This window comes from Oryctolagus cuniculus, chromosome 15, assembly GCF_051225735.1.
Source record: "Oryctolagus cuniculus isolate XC-2025 breed Fujian yellow rabbit chromosome 15, ASM5122573v1, whole genome shotgun sequence".
Taxonomy (NCBI): domain Eukaryota; kingdom Metazoa; phylum Chordata; class Mammalia; order Lagomorpha; family Leporidae; genus Oryctolagus; species Oryctolagus cuniculus.
Window position 1 is genome coordinate 88,180,425 of NC_142881.1, and position 16,041 is coordinate 88,196,465.

Consider the following 16,041-nt stretch of genomic DNA (forward strand, 5'->3'; position numbering starts at 1 on the left):
GCACGTCAGCCCCTGGCTCGCTGCCACACAGAGGCAGTTCGAGGGCTAAATATAGTGCCTGCATCTGGTTGTTTTTATACTTGGAGTTGCTTGGCTTTGACCGACTGAACTTCCTGCCTGGCCCCCACTCCGAGCCGGGGGGGGGGGCTGTCCCCACTGCACCTGACAGCCAAGTCCTGCTGTCTCTGCAGCTGCAGGGTGCCTGTGTCCCACACACCTGGGGGGGGCGCATTTTGCATTCTCAGTTCCTCCACAAATCACCTGAGAGCCAGGACAGGCCTTGGGTCTCATTTCCCTAGAATGAAGGGCCCAGATGTCCTTGGAGTGAACAGCTTTGTTTTGACAGGTAGCGTATGTACTGGGAGTGGATGGCTATCACTGCAGAAAAACAAGCTGTGTTTTGATCCCTTCTGATAACTTGTTCTGGGCAAGGCTGCTGTTTTTTCCCGAATCAGTCCTTTTGCAATCCTGTTGATTTTGTCCTGTGCTGGTCATCATTTACTCTGGTTGCTGGGAAGACAGCCCCACTGCAGGAGACAATGCTCTCCTTTGCTCCAGCTTCAGACCCCTCTATGACTTTTCATCCTGGTTAGCCTAGGGCTGTACACGCCAGGGGAAAGGAAGCTGCAATTTGCCCCCCCCCGCCCCCCCTCCGCCCAACAGAAGCCGGCAGGAAACCACCAGATCTGAAATTTGAAATGGGGTGTTGGGGTGCTCTGAATGAGCACCTCTTCAAATGTGGTGTTGTCGTTGATAAAAAGATCTGTGAAGCCCCAGAACACTGCAGAAGAGGCAGTATCCCCAACTTGCTGGAGTAATTCTGAGCTGTAATGTTCAGAAGTGAATGCTGGGAGCTAGCACTGTGGCGTAGCAGGTAAAGCCCCCACCTCTGGTGCCAGCACCCCATATGGGCTGCTCCACTTCTAATCCAGCTCTCTGCTAGTGCACCTGGGAAAGCAGCAGAAGATGGCCCAAGTGCTTGGGTCCCTGCACCTACGTGGGAGACCTGGAAGAAACTTCTACTCCTACTGGCCCAGCTCCAAATGTTGTGACCATTTGGGGAATGAACCAGTGGATAGAAGACCTCTCTCTTCCTCTCTGTAACTCTACCTATCAAATAAATAAATCTTTTTTTTTAAGTGAATGCTGATAGTGTCTATTTCAAAAGCAACGCTTGCTTAAAAAGGCCTTAAGTACTGTTGTAATAACTCGCAAAAGCAAGCCGGCAAAGCAGCAGCCCGGGCTGACAGAGGGCTTCCTGTCCCAGCAGTACCTCGTACTGGTACCTGTCTGGCTCTCCAGCAGGTAGGCCTCTCTTGGCCTGCAATACCACATGCGCTGTCTTAGCCCCACTCCAGGCCTGGCTGATGTCCCGGCCATCCTGGTGTCTGGCACAGGGCAGAGTGTGGCTGCTGTCTCTTTGTCCCTCCAGGGCTGAGCCCAAGCCTGCACGAGGAGCTGCTTGCTTCCTGCCCATTGATAGGTGAGCAACTGTCCTGCACCCGAGGTTGCACGTACAGGCTGGGGAGTCAAATCACCTGCTTGCGTCACTGTCCCACCTTCTCCTGGGCCCTGTCTCTATCCCACCTGACCCAACCTTGGAGGATCCCTGACACCCTCCTGATGCTAAGATCCTGCCCTTGAAGGTGACGTTACTGTGCATCGTCCAGGCCAGCCTCAGGCACCCTCGCATGACTCCTCTTCCATGCCCTCCGGCATCCTCATCTTAGTCCCCCCAGGACATGTGGTGGGAGTGAAAGAATCACATTGGCCTGAAGAGCTGATAGTCCATCTGCCAACCACAGCCACACAGGCCGTAGGACAAGAGTTCCAGAAGCAAAGCCATCACAGTGGACATGGAAAAAAGACAAAGAAGGGAAGGAAAAGAAAGTTCAGCCCTCACTCCCTCAGTCCACGATAGCTCCGTTTTATTGAGCACCCAGGACACCGTGCCATCAGAGGAGACCGAGGACAGCAGCCAGGCCTCTGCCCCTTCCCTGTGTGTCTCTGTGACAATGGCAGTGGGCGGTGCAGATCCTGGCATGACGCACACCCCGGTGAGCTGCTCCACAGGGCACAGCTACTCCCAGGCTCTGCTCTCCCCACTTTACATGCACTGGACGTGGACTCTGTCCTATCTCTGCGAGCCTTCACGCTTCTCTTTAAATCCACTTCCCATGGGCTCCCAGGGGGGAAAGAGTGTTGGGCTTCAGTCTGCTCCGTTTTGGACAAACACCCTCGTGATCAGTATAAACTGCTGCATAGTTTTTGCAAAGCCTTTCTCGTTCGTGCCAGAAATTCTCCACTAGTGGACAAACACACATTGTTCAGCATCTGGCCCCAGGGAGCTCAACGCCTCTTCTTCCCGGAGAAACATTTCTCCTCCTACCAGGCTTTGAAGGGAAATCATGAGACCCTGGGGAAAGTAAGAGCCACACAGGCATCCAGGGTGGGGGTGACAGGGGCCTGGGTGTAGCCCCCGGAGTCTCACCCACCCACACAGGTGGACCACCTCCCACTGTGAGCCAGCAGGCAGTGAGCTCCTTCTAAGAAGCTAAGACGAACCTCTGCAGTGGGATGATAGGATGCTTGTGGGTTTATCCCTGATCTGCCCTCTGCACCGGGGCGCTGGGCTGTGCAAGGCTCACGGGTGACGTCAGAGGCTTGGAGGCCAGGGATGCGGAAGTGAAGCAATGGCTGAGGACGTTACCTCCCATAGCTGTGGGAAGCCCCTGCTTTTCCTAGCAGAGTTCCTGGAAGGCTACGATGTAGGGGCAGATAAGGGTTTCTCGGTTTGCAAGAATGATGATGATAATGGAAACCTGCATGGTCTCTTGGGCCAGACAAAACCCATGCCCCCCTCCAGGGACTGGGTCCTATATTGCTCTCCTAAGAAGAGAGAGTGTGGAGTGGACAGAACTGGCCACACCGACCAGCCACACAATGTGGCCAGGGCTACAGTCTCAGATCTATTCACTGCTGGTGCCAGCCTTGTGTGCAAACCCCAGCAAGCAAGTTCCTGGTTCCTCAAGCTGGGTCTGATTCCTGTGTGTGCCAACAGCGAGGGAGGTGGGTCTCATGGTACTGAGGCTTCAGACAGGTGGAAGTACAGGTGTTGGGCTCCTCAGGTGGTGGCCATCAGTCAGAGTGACCGCTCAGGGCCCAGCCGCTGGGACTCCGTGTGCACTTGCTGCTGGAGGGGTCAGAAGAGGCAGGTGCCTGCCAGCTACTTGGTCTCCACCAGCTGCTCCAGGCGCTGCAGCATTGTCAGACGCAGGGCTTGGAACCTGGAGGGAGACACAGCAAAGGGGACCACAGCTGCTGCAGAGGACCAGGAGCCGGTGACTGACCGAGGTATGTGGTGGGGCCTGGCCCGGGAGACCTCTGCTCCCGAATGGCTGATTGGCAGCCACCCAGGAGAGAGAAGACCCCGGCCTGCCCCATGTACTGTACAGAGCGTCATTCAAACAGACAACCGCCACTTCTATTCCAAAGACTCGAAGTGAGCAGGGGTGGGCTCAGGCAGCCTGTGTTCCCTTGCAGGCTCTGCAGTAATCGGTGCTGCAACCTCCCCCACCTGGGGTCTCCTCTTCTGTGCACTGAGCATACTCACCAGGTGGTCCCTGGGTCCCTTTCAGCTCTCCACTGATCAGGGTCTCTGTTGACTCCCTGGGTGGGGCCCAGCCAGGAAGCCTGCCTGGGTGTGTGTGTGTGTGTGTGTGTGTGTGTGTGTGTGTGTGTGTAGGGGTGGGGGAGTGCAGGATGTGGCTTTCCAAGGGCCATGCAGCCAGAAGTCAAACCAACTTCCCAACCCCAGGCCTTTCCAGCCCCAGGCTGAATGACCTCCACCTGTTCTCTTCCATACTTCACCGGAACAAGTGAGACAGGTCACCGGGACCCAGCTTGGTGAACCTCAAAAAGCCAGGTCCCAACACAGCTTCTCCAGCTGCTTGCAGGTGACACCTGCTCCCCTTCCTTTCCCTCCAGCTGGTCTCCCACTCCTAAAAACATGAAAGGGCTCTGGGAATTGCAACAACTGCTCAGAATTCCTGCTATTCAGAAATAGCAGAACCAAATCACCTGCGGAATTCAAAACCCTGATCCAGCCCCGCCCCCTCTCAAGACCCTCCCCTCCCTGCCACACCCTGCCCTCTTCCTCTCCTGCCCAGCTACAACTGTGTCTCGTGCTGGTGTGGGGATGCTGAGGCTGGATGGCGCCCCTGATGTTTTGGCAGCCAGGGGTCAGAGGGCGAGGCTGGGAACCAGGGTTAGCAACAGCTCTCCCTATACTGCAGGGCAGTCGGTGCCAATGGAGGAGAGAGACCTGCCCGCCCAGCAGGTGAGGTGCCGCTTACTTCATGGTCAGTTTGATAATTTCTCTTTCCTCCTCTTCCTTTAATTTTTCAACAAAACTGTCCAGCACCGGCATTTCAAACTTAATGTACTGAGCAACCTAGAAAATCCAAGAACATTTTAATGTGCTTTCAAATCGAAGCCAATAACACGCCATCTTGCCATCTTCATGGCTTCCACGGGAGCCCAGGCAGCCGCATCTTGCAGCCCCAGAAGCAGCTGCCCACTTCCCACCCAACCCCCAGCGCCGCCCTGTGCTGTGTGCCGAAGCCGGGAGGACGGGAACTGTTGCTTTCTCAAAGGCAACCGTTATCTCCGGGCCGGGGGAAATGTTAGCTGGAATATTAGGAAACGCCCTAGTCCCGCAGTGCTGGCACATGGAGAGGTGGGGGTGGACTGGTGGGAACACCATTGTTCCTGACAATGGAACGAAACAGCTCCAGCCCTGGGAAAAGGGTGCCCTGGGAAGAGCCGAGGGACACAGGGCCTCCAAGCCTCCTACTTGGGTCTCTCCATGCACAGGGGGTGTGGGATGTGCTCATTGTCCAGCCTGGATCCTGGCAGTGACCCAGAGACTGCAATGCCTCCTTCCCCTCCTCCATAAGCCCCAGGTAGTCCTGGGCAAAGAGTCCTGTACATGGCTCATTCATGCAAAGACAGCCAAAGGCAGCTGGCCTCCACATCATGCAACCCGGGATTGAAGATAGGAAAAAAAAAACCATATTGTGTCTGCGCCGAACATGTGCACTGTCATTATTAACAGCTACTCTGACAGCACTGTACATTGTACATTGTATAATGCATACCTAATACATTGTACAATGCATACCTAATACATTGTATAATGCATACCTAATACATTGTACAATGCATACCTAATACATTGTATAATGCATACCTAATACATTGTACAATGCATACCTAATACATTGTACAATGCATACCTAATACATTGTATAATGCATACCTAATACATTGTATAATGCATACCTCATACATTGTATAATGTATACCTCATACAATGTACAATGCATACCTCATACATTGTATAATGTATACCTCATACAATGTACAATGCATACCTAATACATTGTATAATGTATACCTCATACAATGTACAATGCATACCTAATACATTGTATAATGTATACCTAATACATTGTATAATGCATACCTAATACATTGTACAATGCATACCTAATACATTGTACAATGTATACCTAATACATTGTACAATGCATACCTAATACATTGTACAATGCATACCTAATACATTGTATAATGCATACCTAATACATTGTACAATGCATACCTAATACATTGTATAATGCATACCTAATACATTGCACAATGCATACCTAATACATTGTATAATGCATACCTAATACATTGTACAATGCATACCTAATACATTGTACAATGTATACCTAATACATTGTATAATGTATACCTAATACATTGTACAATGCATACCTAATACATTGTATAATGCATACCTAATACATTGTACAATGCATACCTAATACATTGTATAATGCATACCTAATACATTGTACAATGCATACCTAATACATTGTACAATGCATACCTAATACATTGTATAATGCATACCTAATACATTGTATAATGCATACCTCATACATTGTATAATGTATACCTCATACAATGTACAATGCATACCTAATACATTGTATAATGCATACCTAATACATTGTACAATGCATACCTAATACATTGTACAATGCATACCTCATACATTGTATAATGCATACCTAATACATTGTATAATGCATACCTCATACATTGTATAATGTATACCTCATACAATGTACAATGCATACCTCATACATTGTATAATGTATACCTCATACAATGTACAATGCATACCTAATACATTGTATAATGTATACCTAATACATTGTATAATGCATACCTAATACATTGTACAATGCATACCTAATACATTGTACAATGTATACCTAATACATTGTACAATGCATACCTAATACATTGTACAATGCATACCTAATACATTGTATAATGCATACCTAATACATTGTACAATGCATACCTAATACATTGTATAATGCATACCTAATACATTGTACAATGCATACCTAATACATTGTACAATGCATACCTAATACATTGTACAATGCATACCTAATACATTGTACAATGCATACCTAATACATTGTACAATGCATACCTAATACATTGTACAATGCATACCTAATACATTGTACAATGCATACCTAATACATTGTACAATGCATACCTAATACATTGTATAATGTATACCTCATACAACGTATACATTGTATTAGGTATTCTAAGGGTCTGGAGGTGGTTTAAAGTATATGGGAGAGGAGCTGGCGCTGTGGCACAGTGAGTTAAGCCACGAAGCCACAGCCTGCAGCACCCGCATCCCACATGGGTACTGGTTCAAGTCCCAGCTGCTCTATTTCCAATCCAGCTCCCTGGGAAGGTAGCAGTTGATGACCCAAGTATGTGGGAGACTCACATGGGAGACTCGTATGGAGTTCCAGGCTCCTGGCTTCAGCCTAGCCTAGCCCTGGTTGTTGGGTCATTTGGGGAGTGAACCAGCAGAGAGAGAAGATCTCTCTGGTCTCTCAGTCTATCTAATAGAGGATCTTTCTAGCTATGTCTCTCCTTCTCTCTCTGTAACTGTCTTTTCAAACAAATTTAAAAAAAATTTAAAAAAGAATACGGAGGATTGTATAGGCTCTATGCAGATCCTATGCCATGTAACACATGGGACTTGACACCTGCAGATTTTGGGTGTCTGCAGGGGGTCCTGTGCACACTGAGACATGATGGCGCGCTAAAGAGAGGAAAAAGACAGGGCTGTGGCTTTTTAGACCCCAAGTTCTTCTTTCCCCCAAGACAGTAACAGGCAGAGGGAGGGCTGGGACCATCACCGTGCTGGACAGGGGGGCTTGGGGACAGCTGTGTGCCCTGGACTCTGGCCAAGGGGGGCTACAGAGCCTGTGGGAGGTCCCCCACGGTGTCTCCTGGCCCCTACTCACATCGTGGGGCACCTCCTCGCCCAGGTCTGCTTCCATCAGGAACATCTTGGCGATCTTCTCACAGGGCCCGTGCAGGATTCTGGAAATCAGTGGGTACTCACAATCCTTTAACTTTGTCCTTTCTGGAAAACAAGGCCATTTACACAGCTCCTGGCCCATCCGGGTCAATGATGCTCTTTGGACCAGGACAGGCACGCGATAGAAAAGTGAAATCCAGGGTGGGGGCCCAGGAGACTCTCTCCAGACTGCTGTCCTGGGAGGGGTGTGATTGTGCTGCAGGGGTGCAGACATGTGACCCCAAAGCATGCCAGGATGGCGGGTGAGCCGAGGAGACTCTCCGTGCTCCCCTGTGTGCCTAAAAGCAGGACACCCATTTGGGTTGGTGCGTAGACATGAATCAGCAGAGACCACCCTCGGTCCTTGTCACACAGGGAAGGCACCTGAATCACAAGTGTTGCTGAAGCTGCCTCTGCCATCGGAGTCCCCACTGCTGACCTTTAGGCCACCGGCCACTCCCGTGTCTCTGGACTCCCCTAATAGCAAGCTTCTGTTAAGAGGCGACCTACGCCCATACCCATCCACTCCTTAACCACTCCCTGCAGTGCACGCCCTACTAAACCTCGGCTGTTTTCTCTTTTATTGACCTAAATGTACAGAGCATCATGAACCTGGGGAGGGAGGGGCAAGAGGTTGTTTTCCTTCTGCTGGTATCATTTCACAAAGACCCAGCTCAGCGAGGAGCAGGAGCCTAGCAGAGGCTGGGCCTGCTCCCCGGCCATGAGTACCACAGAAAAAGACAGGAGGGCTGGGACTGGGGAGGTGGCTGCTTCTACAGCTTTGGTGGCAGACAGGAGCCTGCACGGGTTTGGGTTGGCAGGGATGTGCATAAGTGGGAGGCAGCCAAGTGAGGAGGGTCGGGCTGTCCTGAGACCCCACCCACCCACCCAAGCTGGCCAGCACCCAGGCCCCTCAGGGAAGGGCCCAGCCAGCGAGCTTACTGGACAGACAGAGACATTTTGCTTCTACATTGGGCGAGTGAAGGCAAACCCTTACCTCCGGATTCGTGGACAATGTAGAGTGCAAACTCGCCAGGGCCATCTTCCACCTGCGTAGGTGATAGTCACGGTGGGAAGGGGGAGGGGGTAAGGCCAGGGCTGTTAGAGATGACAGGACCCCAGGCAGTAACCACGCCCCCAGTGCCATGAGCTCCAGTCCCCAGGGGCCCTCTCCTTATGGTCTCCGAGAAGTCATCTCAGCAGAGGAAGCTTTGCTCCCCCCAGCCCCCCGAAACAAGGACAAACCACGTAGGGTCCAGGCCACACAGGGCCAGACTCACTCTGAACTTGTTCAGCAGCAGGGTGAGCACATGCAGCGTTGTCATGGTGCTGTTGACCCTCACGTTGGTCACGGAGCCGTAGGCCGGAGTGAACACGGAGGTCTGTGCCAGGGAGGAGGGCAGTTCAGGACGGGCCCGGAGCAGGACAATGGGCTACCATCCTGGTGGCGACCCAGGCTCTCGGGCACACCTGGGCTGTCGGTGCCCAGACACCAGGGCTGCTGGGGGCAGCACATGCATAGGGCGCCCATCTGGACTGGAGAATCAGGATGACGGGAGTCACTCGTAAGGGGGAACCTGCCTCTCCCTCACTCTGTCAATCAAATCAGCCAGCGTCTGCTGACTAAGGCAGGAAGTTCTCCAGTGTGTCTCCTCCTCCACAGTCTCCCAGCAGTGCCTGAGCAGACGGCAGCAGCCCCCCGGCACGCCCCTTCCTCATCTCTACCCTGCCAGCCCACCCTCTACACTACAGCTCAAAAACACAACCTTTCAAAACGCTGCGGCTGGGGCCAGCGCTGTGGCATAGTGGGTAAAGCCGCCACCTGCAGTGCTGGCATCCCATATGGGTTTCGGTTCTAGTCCCGGCTGCTCCACTTCCGATCCAGCTCTCTGCTGTTGCCTGGGAAAGCAGAAGATGGCCCAGGTCCTTGGGCCCCTGCACCCACATTAGGAGACATGGAAGAAGCTCCTGGCTCCTGACTTGCAGCTATTTGGGGAGTGAACCAGTGGATGGAAGACCTCTCTCTCTGTCTCTACCTCTCTCTGTAACTCTATTTTTCAAATAAATAAATAAAATATTTTTAAAAAAACCAAACCTACAGCTCCAGGTGTGCACTGGACCACCATGGACGGCCATGGGGAGGCCCCCACCCCTCCTCTCTGCTCCAGACCCCCCAAATCAGACCCTGCATTTGCAGAACATGGGGCCATCTCTCTGTATCATGAGAAGTGCTGTTCCACAGCACGGTTCCAGCTAAAAATATCTGAAGGTTGCGCGCAGCCTGTGCAACACCAGAGGCAGCTCCTCTCATGGACACACGTAGGTGACACCACAATCAGCCTTGTGTTCCAGCCACACTGGCTTCTCCACAACTTAGGGGAGCACGCAGTACCCTTCAGAGATCTGGCCTTGGCCTGTCACTCACTGACGGCCCCTGGCTTACGGTGGTTCCACTGTGATTTTTCAACTTCATGTTGGTGCAAAAGCAACGCAGTCAAATTCAGCAGAAATGGTGCTTTCAGCTTGATCTTTTCCAGGGACGGCTGCATCCAGTGCATTTCCTTTCTTCTTCTTTTTTTTTCCTAAAGATTTATTTATTTGTTTGAAAGGCAGAGTTACAGAGAGAGGGCAAGAGCCAAGAGAGAAGTCTTCCATCTGCTGGTTCACTCCTCAGATGGCCACAAGGGCCAGAGCTGGGCCAGGCCGAAGCCAGGAGCCAGGAGCCAGGAGCCAGGAGCTTTTTCCAGGTCTCCCATGTGGGTGGCAGGAGCACATCTTCTGCTGCTTTTCCCAGGGCATTATCAGGGAGCTGGATTGGAAGTGGAGCAGCTGGGACACAAACCAGCGCCCATATAGCCATCTTTATTGGCCACACCACGACTCCATTCCCCATCCAGTGCATTTTCAACTTAACAAAGTGTTTAGGGGGAAATGCAACCCCATCGTAAGGCAAGGAGCCTCAAAAAATCCACCAGGACACTATCTGATGTAAAGTCTGTCAATGACACTAGCCCTGCACTGAACCTGCTAAGTGTTTAACTGTAATCTTTAACTTAGTTCTCTGAAGTATACCCCCACCTAGCTGTCTCTTCTTAGAAAGGAAACAGAGACTTGAGGTTAGTACGAGGCTTGTCTGGGGCACGCATCCAGACAGCACCGCCGCTGAGGATTCTGTGAAGTCTGGAACCCCACACACAGCCCCCTGGTGCTGCTGCCTTCTAGCCAATGGGACCCTTCTGCAAGTGAGCCCCTCCTCCCTCTGCAAAACCAAGTTCAAGTTCATATATGGGCCTAGATCTGCTTTCCCAGGGAGCTGGCTCAGCTCAGGGTGCTCCAAGGGGCTGGGGCTCAGTGTCCCCAGCTGGCCGTCACTCCAGTGAGTGCCAGCATCGGCCTCAAACTCAGACCTGCTTCCTCCACAGCTGGGACACACAGTGACTCTGGGGCATTCAGAAGAGCTGAGTGTTGAGTTAGGCTTTTAGCTCCCAAGAAATACGGCGCTGGGGAGAGGAATCCGGCTACTTCCCAGAGGGGAGACGTCTTGTCAAGCGAGGCATTGTCAGTGTTGCCTCTGCCTTTTCTCAGAAGGATACCGACCAGCTCCAAGTGGGAACAAAGGTCCCAGGCTGTTTTGCTTCTACCCACAGCGGGTTCCTCCCTAAGAGAACACATTCGAATCCAGCAGGCCAGCCCAGCGCAGTGGGAACAGCCATAAAGCTTCAACTCGGGCTGGCAGTCAAACCAACATGACTGTAAATCAGAACAGTTTTGGAAGATGACTAAGTGGATTCATAGTGCACAGTTCTAAGAAATAAAACTCAGAACCATTACCCGGAAAGGCAATGCTAGGAATTCTTTCGTTGTTTTTTTTTTTAATTGTTAATTATGACTTAAGAAACTCATACCCTAATTTCTAAGGACAAGAATTCTGTACAGATACAGGGTGGGGTAAGGAAGGAGGCTTATGTGTAGGGCTTCTTTTTGGGGGTCCTTTGGGCATGCAGGAAATGAGTAGGAAAGTCCCACATGCCTAAGGTGCTCTTGCACACCCTGGAAGACGGTATGGCCTCCTAGAGGCCCGGATACCCACCACACAGGTGCATCTGTTACTAGGATGAAATGGTGCCCCAACTGGGTGGCAGGCAGAGGCCCAGGGCTCGCTCTCTCTCGCTGGCTAAGAAAAGCAACTGTTGGTTCCGTTGGAACCGAAGGGCCACTGTTCATTTCTGCTCCTTCCAAAGGTCACATGGTGCTGGAGCCCCGTGATGTCTGCAATGACTGAATCTACAAACACCTCTCAGAGATGGACAAGCCCACAGCACAGCAAAGCCCCAGTGTATGGCACCTGAAGCCGCCAGGAAACCAAGCCGGTTCCTAACGCCCCTTTGCAGATGCCAGGGGCCGTCAGTTCCTGGTCTCCTGCAGTCTCCCAGCTTCCCTGCGTGAGTTTCAGGCTTCCTCGTCCTGCTTTTAAGATTGCAATCAACCTCTTACTAAAATTCACGGAATGGAGGGATTGGTACAGCCAGGTCTCAGATCACAGGACTTCTGGGGTCACTCCTCTCCCCTGTAGCTACCATCTGGATTTCTGGTCTCTTGAGGGTTTTTCCAGGAACCTCAGGCCCAGGGCAAGAAGTCACTACCACCCCCGGGCCAACTGAAGCCTGCTTTGCCATCATCGAAATTCCTAAAAGAACACAATACCACTGACCAATCAGTGGAGCGCTGAAGACTACCCCGGGATCTGCACATGAGTTGGGCCTGCACCTCTCAACCCCAACTTCAGTCGACAAGAACTTTGACCCTAAACCCTCTCGGGGACCCTGGGAATTAAGTGTCCATTGCCTGGCTCCTTGCTCCACACTTTGCAAATAAACACCAACTTTCTTCCACCACCCCACTGCCCCATGATTAGCTTGCTGAGTTCTACTGAGGGGACTCTTAGCTCACACACAGATTCTCTGAAAAATTTTGAGGAATTCCTTAACATAGCATATCAAGATGTATTTAAACACTAACCATTGGTGCTTCATACTTCTAGAAACAAAACCCATCTCAGAGCAAGATTTAAAGAATATCCAAGTGGGGCTGGGGGCTGGTGCTGTGGAATAGTGGGTTAAGCTGCATTGCCTGCAATGCCGGCATCCCATACGGATGCTGGTTCAAGTCCCGGCTGCTCCACATCCAATCCAGCTCCCTGCTAACGGGCCTGGGAAAAGCAGTAGAAGATGACCCAAGTGCTTGGCCCTCCACACCCACGTGGGAGACTCAGATGAAGCTCCTGGCTTTGGCTTGGCCCAGCCCTGGCTGTTGTAGCCATTTAGCGAGTGAACCAGTAGATGGAAGATATCTCTCTGTGTGTCTCTCCCTTTCTTTCTCTAGAACCGTCTTTCAAATAAATTGAATAAATCTTAAGAAAAAAAAAACCAGGATATTCAAGCCATATGACAAGTCCTTTGGCAATGGACACTGTTCTTAGTCTTTGCTAAACTTCAATGCTGGCACCCCTCACTCTCCTGGGAAACCACAGGATTTTCTCAGATTTAGTAAAGACAATCCTTTGGCCATTGTCATTCATTAGCACTTTATAGGAGCCTACCAGGGACGGGAGGCTGGTCCCTCACTGCAAAGCAGCCTGCCTAGGGTGGAGCTGGGAACTGGGCAAGAGGACAAAAGGGAGGTCCTGAGCAGGGTCCCTTCAGCTTGCTCAGCTGCATTCTCTGTCCCCACACCTAAGAGCAGAAGGGCCCTGCCCACCCCCCAGTCTTCCTCAATCAGCAGGGCAGCTGCTTAAAGGGGAAAACCTGTGCTTTTGCTTCCGAGCGGCCGGATGCAGCCTCTTACAGCACACTCCGTGCTGGGTCTCGCCCCAGCTGCCACTCACTCCATTTATAGAAACAATCCACATCTCCTTTCGGGTCGGATTTGTTTGTGGGATGATGTCACTGGGGAGGGCGATGCTTCCCCCAGGCCCAGACAATGAAATCTCAGACAAAGGCTGGGAATCGGAGGCTGGCCAGGTTCTCTGGGAACACAGCCATGCGCCCTGGGCACACCTCTGCTCCTGTGGGCTCGATTCACCCAGCAGGGTGACCCCTGGATGCCTGGTGTCCTCAGCGAGCCATCCCTTGAGCTCACAGGAAACAGCTTCCCTGAAGATGAACTTGGCATTCCCTGCTGCCAGCCTAAGGCTTGCTGGCCAGACTCCACATGGCTTCTGAGAATGGACTGACAGTGAGTGCAAACACGGGACACTTTCATGGATGTGGCCTTGGGTCAGGGATGGCGGCAGGCCCCCTGATGGGACCATGATGGGAGTGAGCCCTCACGTGACCGTTATGGGACCTGCTGCACCTGCTACACTTGTGCTTGGCGCTGGCACCCTGCACGCTCAGCTTCAAGAGCAAGGGAAGGCCTGGGCAGGGGCAGGACGTCACCTTGTGGTTATAAAAGTGCCCATTGATGGAGAACCGGTGCCGGCGGAGGCGCTGGGCCTCGCCAGGTGCGCGGCTCCTGGGCCTCCTCTGGATCATGGCGCTGGCATCGCTCTTGGTACGCATCAGCTGTGGGGCCTCCTCATCCTCCTCTGGGGGCCCTGTGGCAGGAAACAGACAGGGAGGGGCTTAGGCATGGGTAGAAGGTGGTGACAGCCATGGCCAGGGCTCCGGCGGCCAGCTCTTCGGGCTCCGTAGCCACACGGTGGTGTCGGTGTCACTCCTGTGCTGGAGGCCGGGCGATTCCATAGTTGCACACGGAAAGGTGAGCCCCCCACCCCCGCCTCCGTGGGGCCACTTGGGTCACAACCTCACAAGGTCATCAGCCTCCTGTTTTCCACCATGGGGAACTCACCAAGGTCTCAGGGGACCCCAGTCCTGTCCTCTGGGTACCACTGTGGGTCAAGCCCTTGGCTGAGTGCGGAGGGAAGGTGCACAGAGGGGATAGGTGGGTTGTTACAGGTCCCAGAGAGCAAGGGGGCGATGCTAGAGACCTGGGGCCAGGGCGCCGTGCTGCCTGATGAGGCTTCTTTCCATAGCACACACAACACGGGGTGGGGGGGCCTCCGGTCCCACACTCTGGGTCACCTCCAAAGTCCCTGAGTCATTTCCCACAGACAGGTGTAAATGGCAATGCACATTATGCACCCTGTATTGAGTTCTGGACTTGGCGAGGGTGGCCCCTAAGACAAAAGACGCTGCAAATGTTCTCAGGGAGCCAGCTTGGGATCCGCATCTCTTGTCCCTGCCCCAGGTGAGACAGGCTGGGCTTACCTCCGCCGTCTCTGCAACTCTCAGCCTTGGGCTGGGCACTCGGCTCCTCGCTGGGGACCCTGCCGTCCTGGGGAGGGGGCTCCTTCCTGAAAGGACACAATCGCAGGGCTCAGAGGGCAGGGTGGGGGACCGTCTCAGGCCAAAGACACGAGGCCGGCAGATTCGGGGGCACAACACACAGGCGAGAAGCAAGAGGGGCAGGCCAAGTGGAAGCCTGGGTTTCATGTCGAGAAAGTGAACTTGGAACAATAAAACAAGGAAAAGCCTTGCACAGCATCTGCTGGGAGGAGCCTGAGTTCGGCTCTGCAGACAAGGGCTGTGTTGCGTGGACACAAGGACCCGTGGGCACATGGTGGCTATGACCGTGACTGTACCTGTGACTGATTTTACCCCAAGGTAAAAAATCATGCAGTTTTTCTGGGGCATGCAACTTTGCCCTGTACACCTCTGTGGCTCACAATATACTCCAGTGACCACGGCCACCCCAGCTATGTCCAGGGTGCCCACTTGCTAAGCGCTCTCTGAGTTTTGATTCCACTTGCTCATTTGAAAGGGGTAATGCTGCGAATGCCTGTCTCTTAAGAAAACAAGGCTAGCCATGGCCTGCCCTTTCTGGGGCTGGGGGTAGGGGAGGTAAGTGTCTGTTAAATAGTAAAATATGCAAGAAACCATGGCTTCCAGAAGGAGACATCCCTCTAACATTGTGGATGAGCCCTGTCTCCCCACCTCTTCACCAGTGTCTCATGCTGTAGACTTACTGGTGTGTGCCAGTCTAGTCCACCTGAGCTTGCTTTTGGTGTGTGGTGTGAAGAAGGGATCTAGCTTTATCTCTTTCTAAATGGAGAGCGGAACCATTTATTTAAAAGCCTATTCTGAGGGCTAGCATTGGAGTATAATGAATTAAGCTGCCACCTACAATGGTGCACTGGTTCAAGTCCCAGCTGCTCTGCTCCACTTTCAATCCAGCTCCCTGCTAATGTGCCTGGGAAAGCAGTGGAAAAAATGACCAGAGTTCTTGGGCCCCCACACCCACGTGGGAGACCCAGATGAAGTTCCAGGCTCTTGGCTTTGGCCTGGCCCAGGCATGGCTGTTGCTGCCATTTTGGGGAGTGACCAAGATTGGAAGATCTCTCTCTCAGCCTTTGAAATAAATAAATCTTAAAAAAACAAACAAACAAACAAAAAAACTAAGAGGTAATATTCAATGCCTCTAAGTTTTTTAAAAAAGCTATTTTGTGGCCAGTGCCATGGCTCAATAGGCTAATCCTCCACCTTGTGGCGCTGGCACACCGGGTTCTAGTCCCGGTTGGGGCA

The 16,041-nt window shown here is 52.2% G+C and overlaps 1 protein-coding gene and 1 long non-coding RNA gene across 10 annotated transcripts in view; one reads left to right on the forward strand and one right to left on the reverse strand.

Moving 5' to 3' along the window:
• Positions 1–1,911: 1,911 nt before the first annotated feature.
• The window catches only part of RASSF4 (Ras association domain family member 4), a 34,837-nt gene continuing 20,707 nt past the window's right edge, over positions 1,912–16,041 (reverse strand). For 3 of the 9 annotated variants that reach the window (XM_089314210.1, XM_089314205.1, XM_089314207.1), the window contains 8 exons: positions 14,728–14,813; positions 13,897–14,054; positions 8,740–8,841; positions 8,457–8,508; positions 7,844–7,936; positions 7,404–7,525; positions 4,356–4,453; positions 1,912–3,287 (listed from right to left, as the gene is read on the reverse strand). In XM_089314210.1, the coding sequence (XP_089170336.1) occupies positions 3,227–3,287; positions 4,356–4,453; positions 7,404–7,525; positions 7,844–7,936; positions 8,457–8,508; positions 8,740–8,841; positions 13,897–14,054; positions 14,728–14,813 (772 nt within the window). In that variant the 3' untranslated portion in view covers positions 1,912–3,226. The remainder of the gene's footprint in view (positions 3,288–4,355; positions 4,454–7,403; positions 7,526–7,843; positions 7,937–8,456; positions 8,509–8,739; positions 8,842–13,896; positions 14,055–14,727; positions 14,814–16,041) is intronic. The other 6 variants (XM_017338471.4, XM_070058129.2, XM_089314209.1 and 3 more) reach the window with 3 other exon arrangements.
• On the forward strand, positions 3,220–12,833 carry LOC149122164 (uncharacterized). The gene is made up of 2 exons (XR_016221850.1): positions 3,220–3,354; positions 11,701–12,833. It is a non-coding gene; the product is annotated as an uncharacterized LOC149122164 (long non-coding RNA).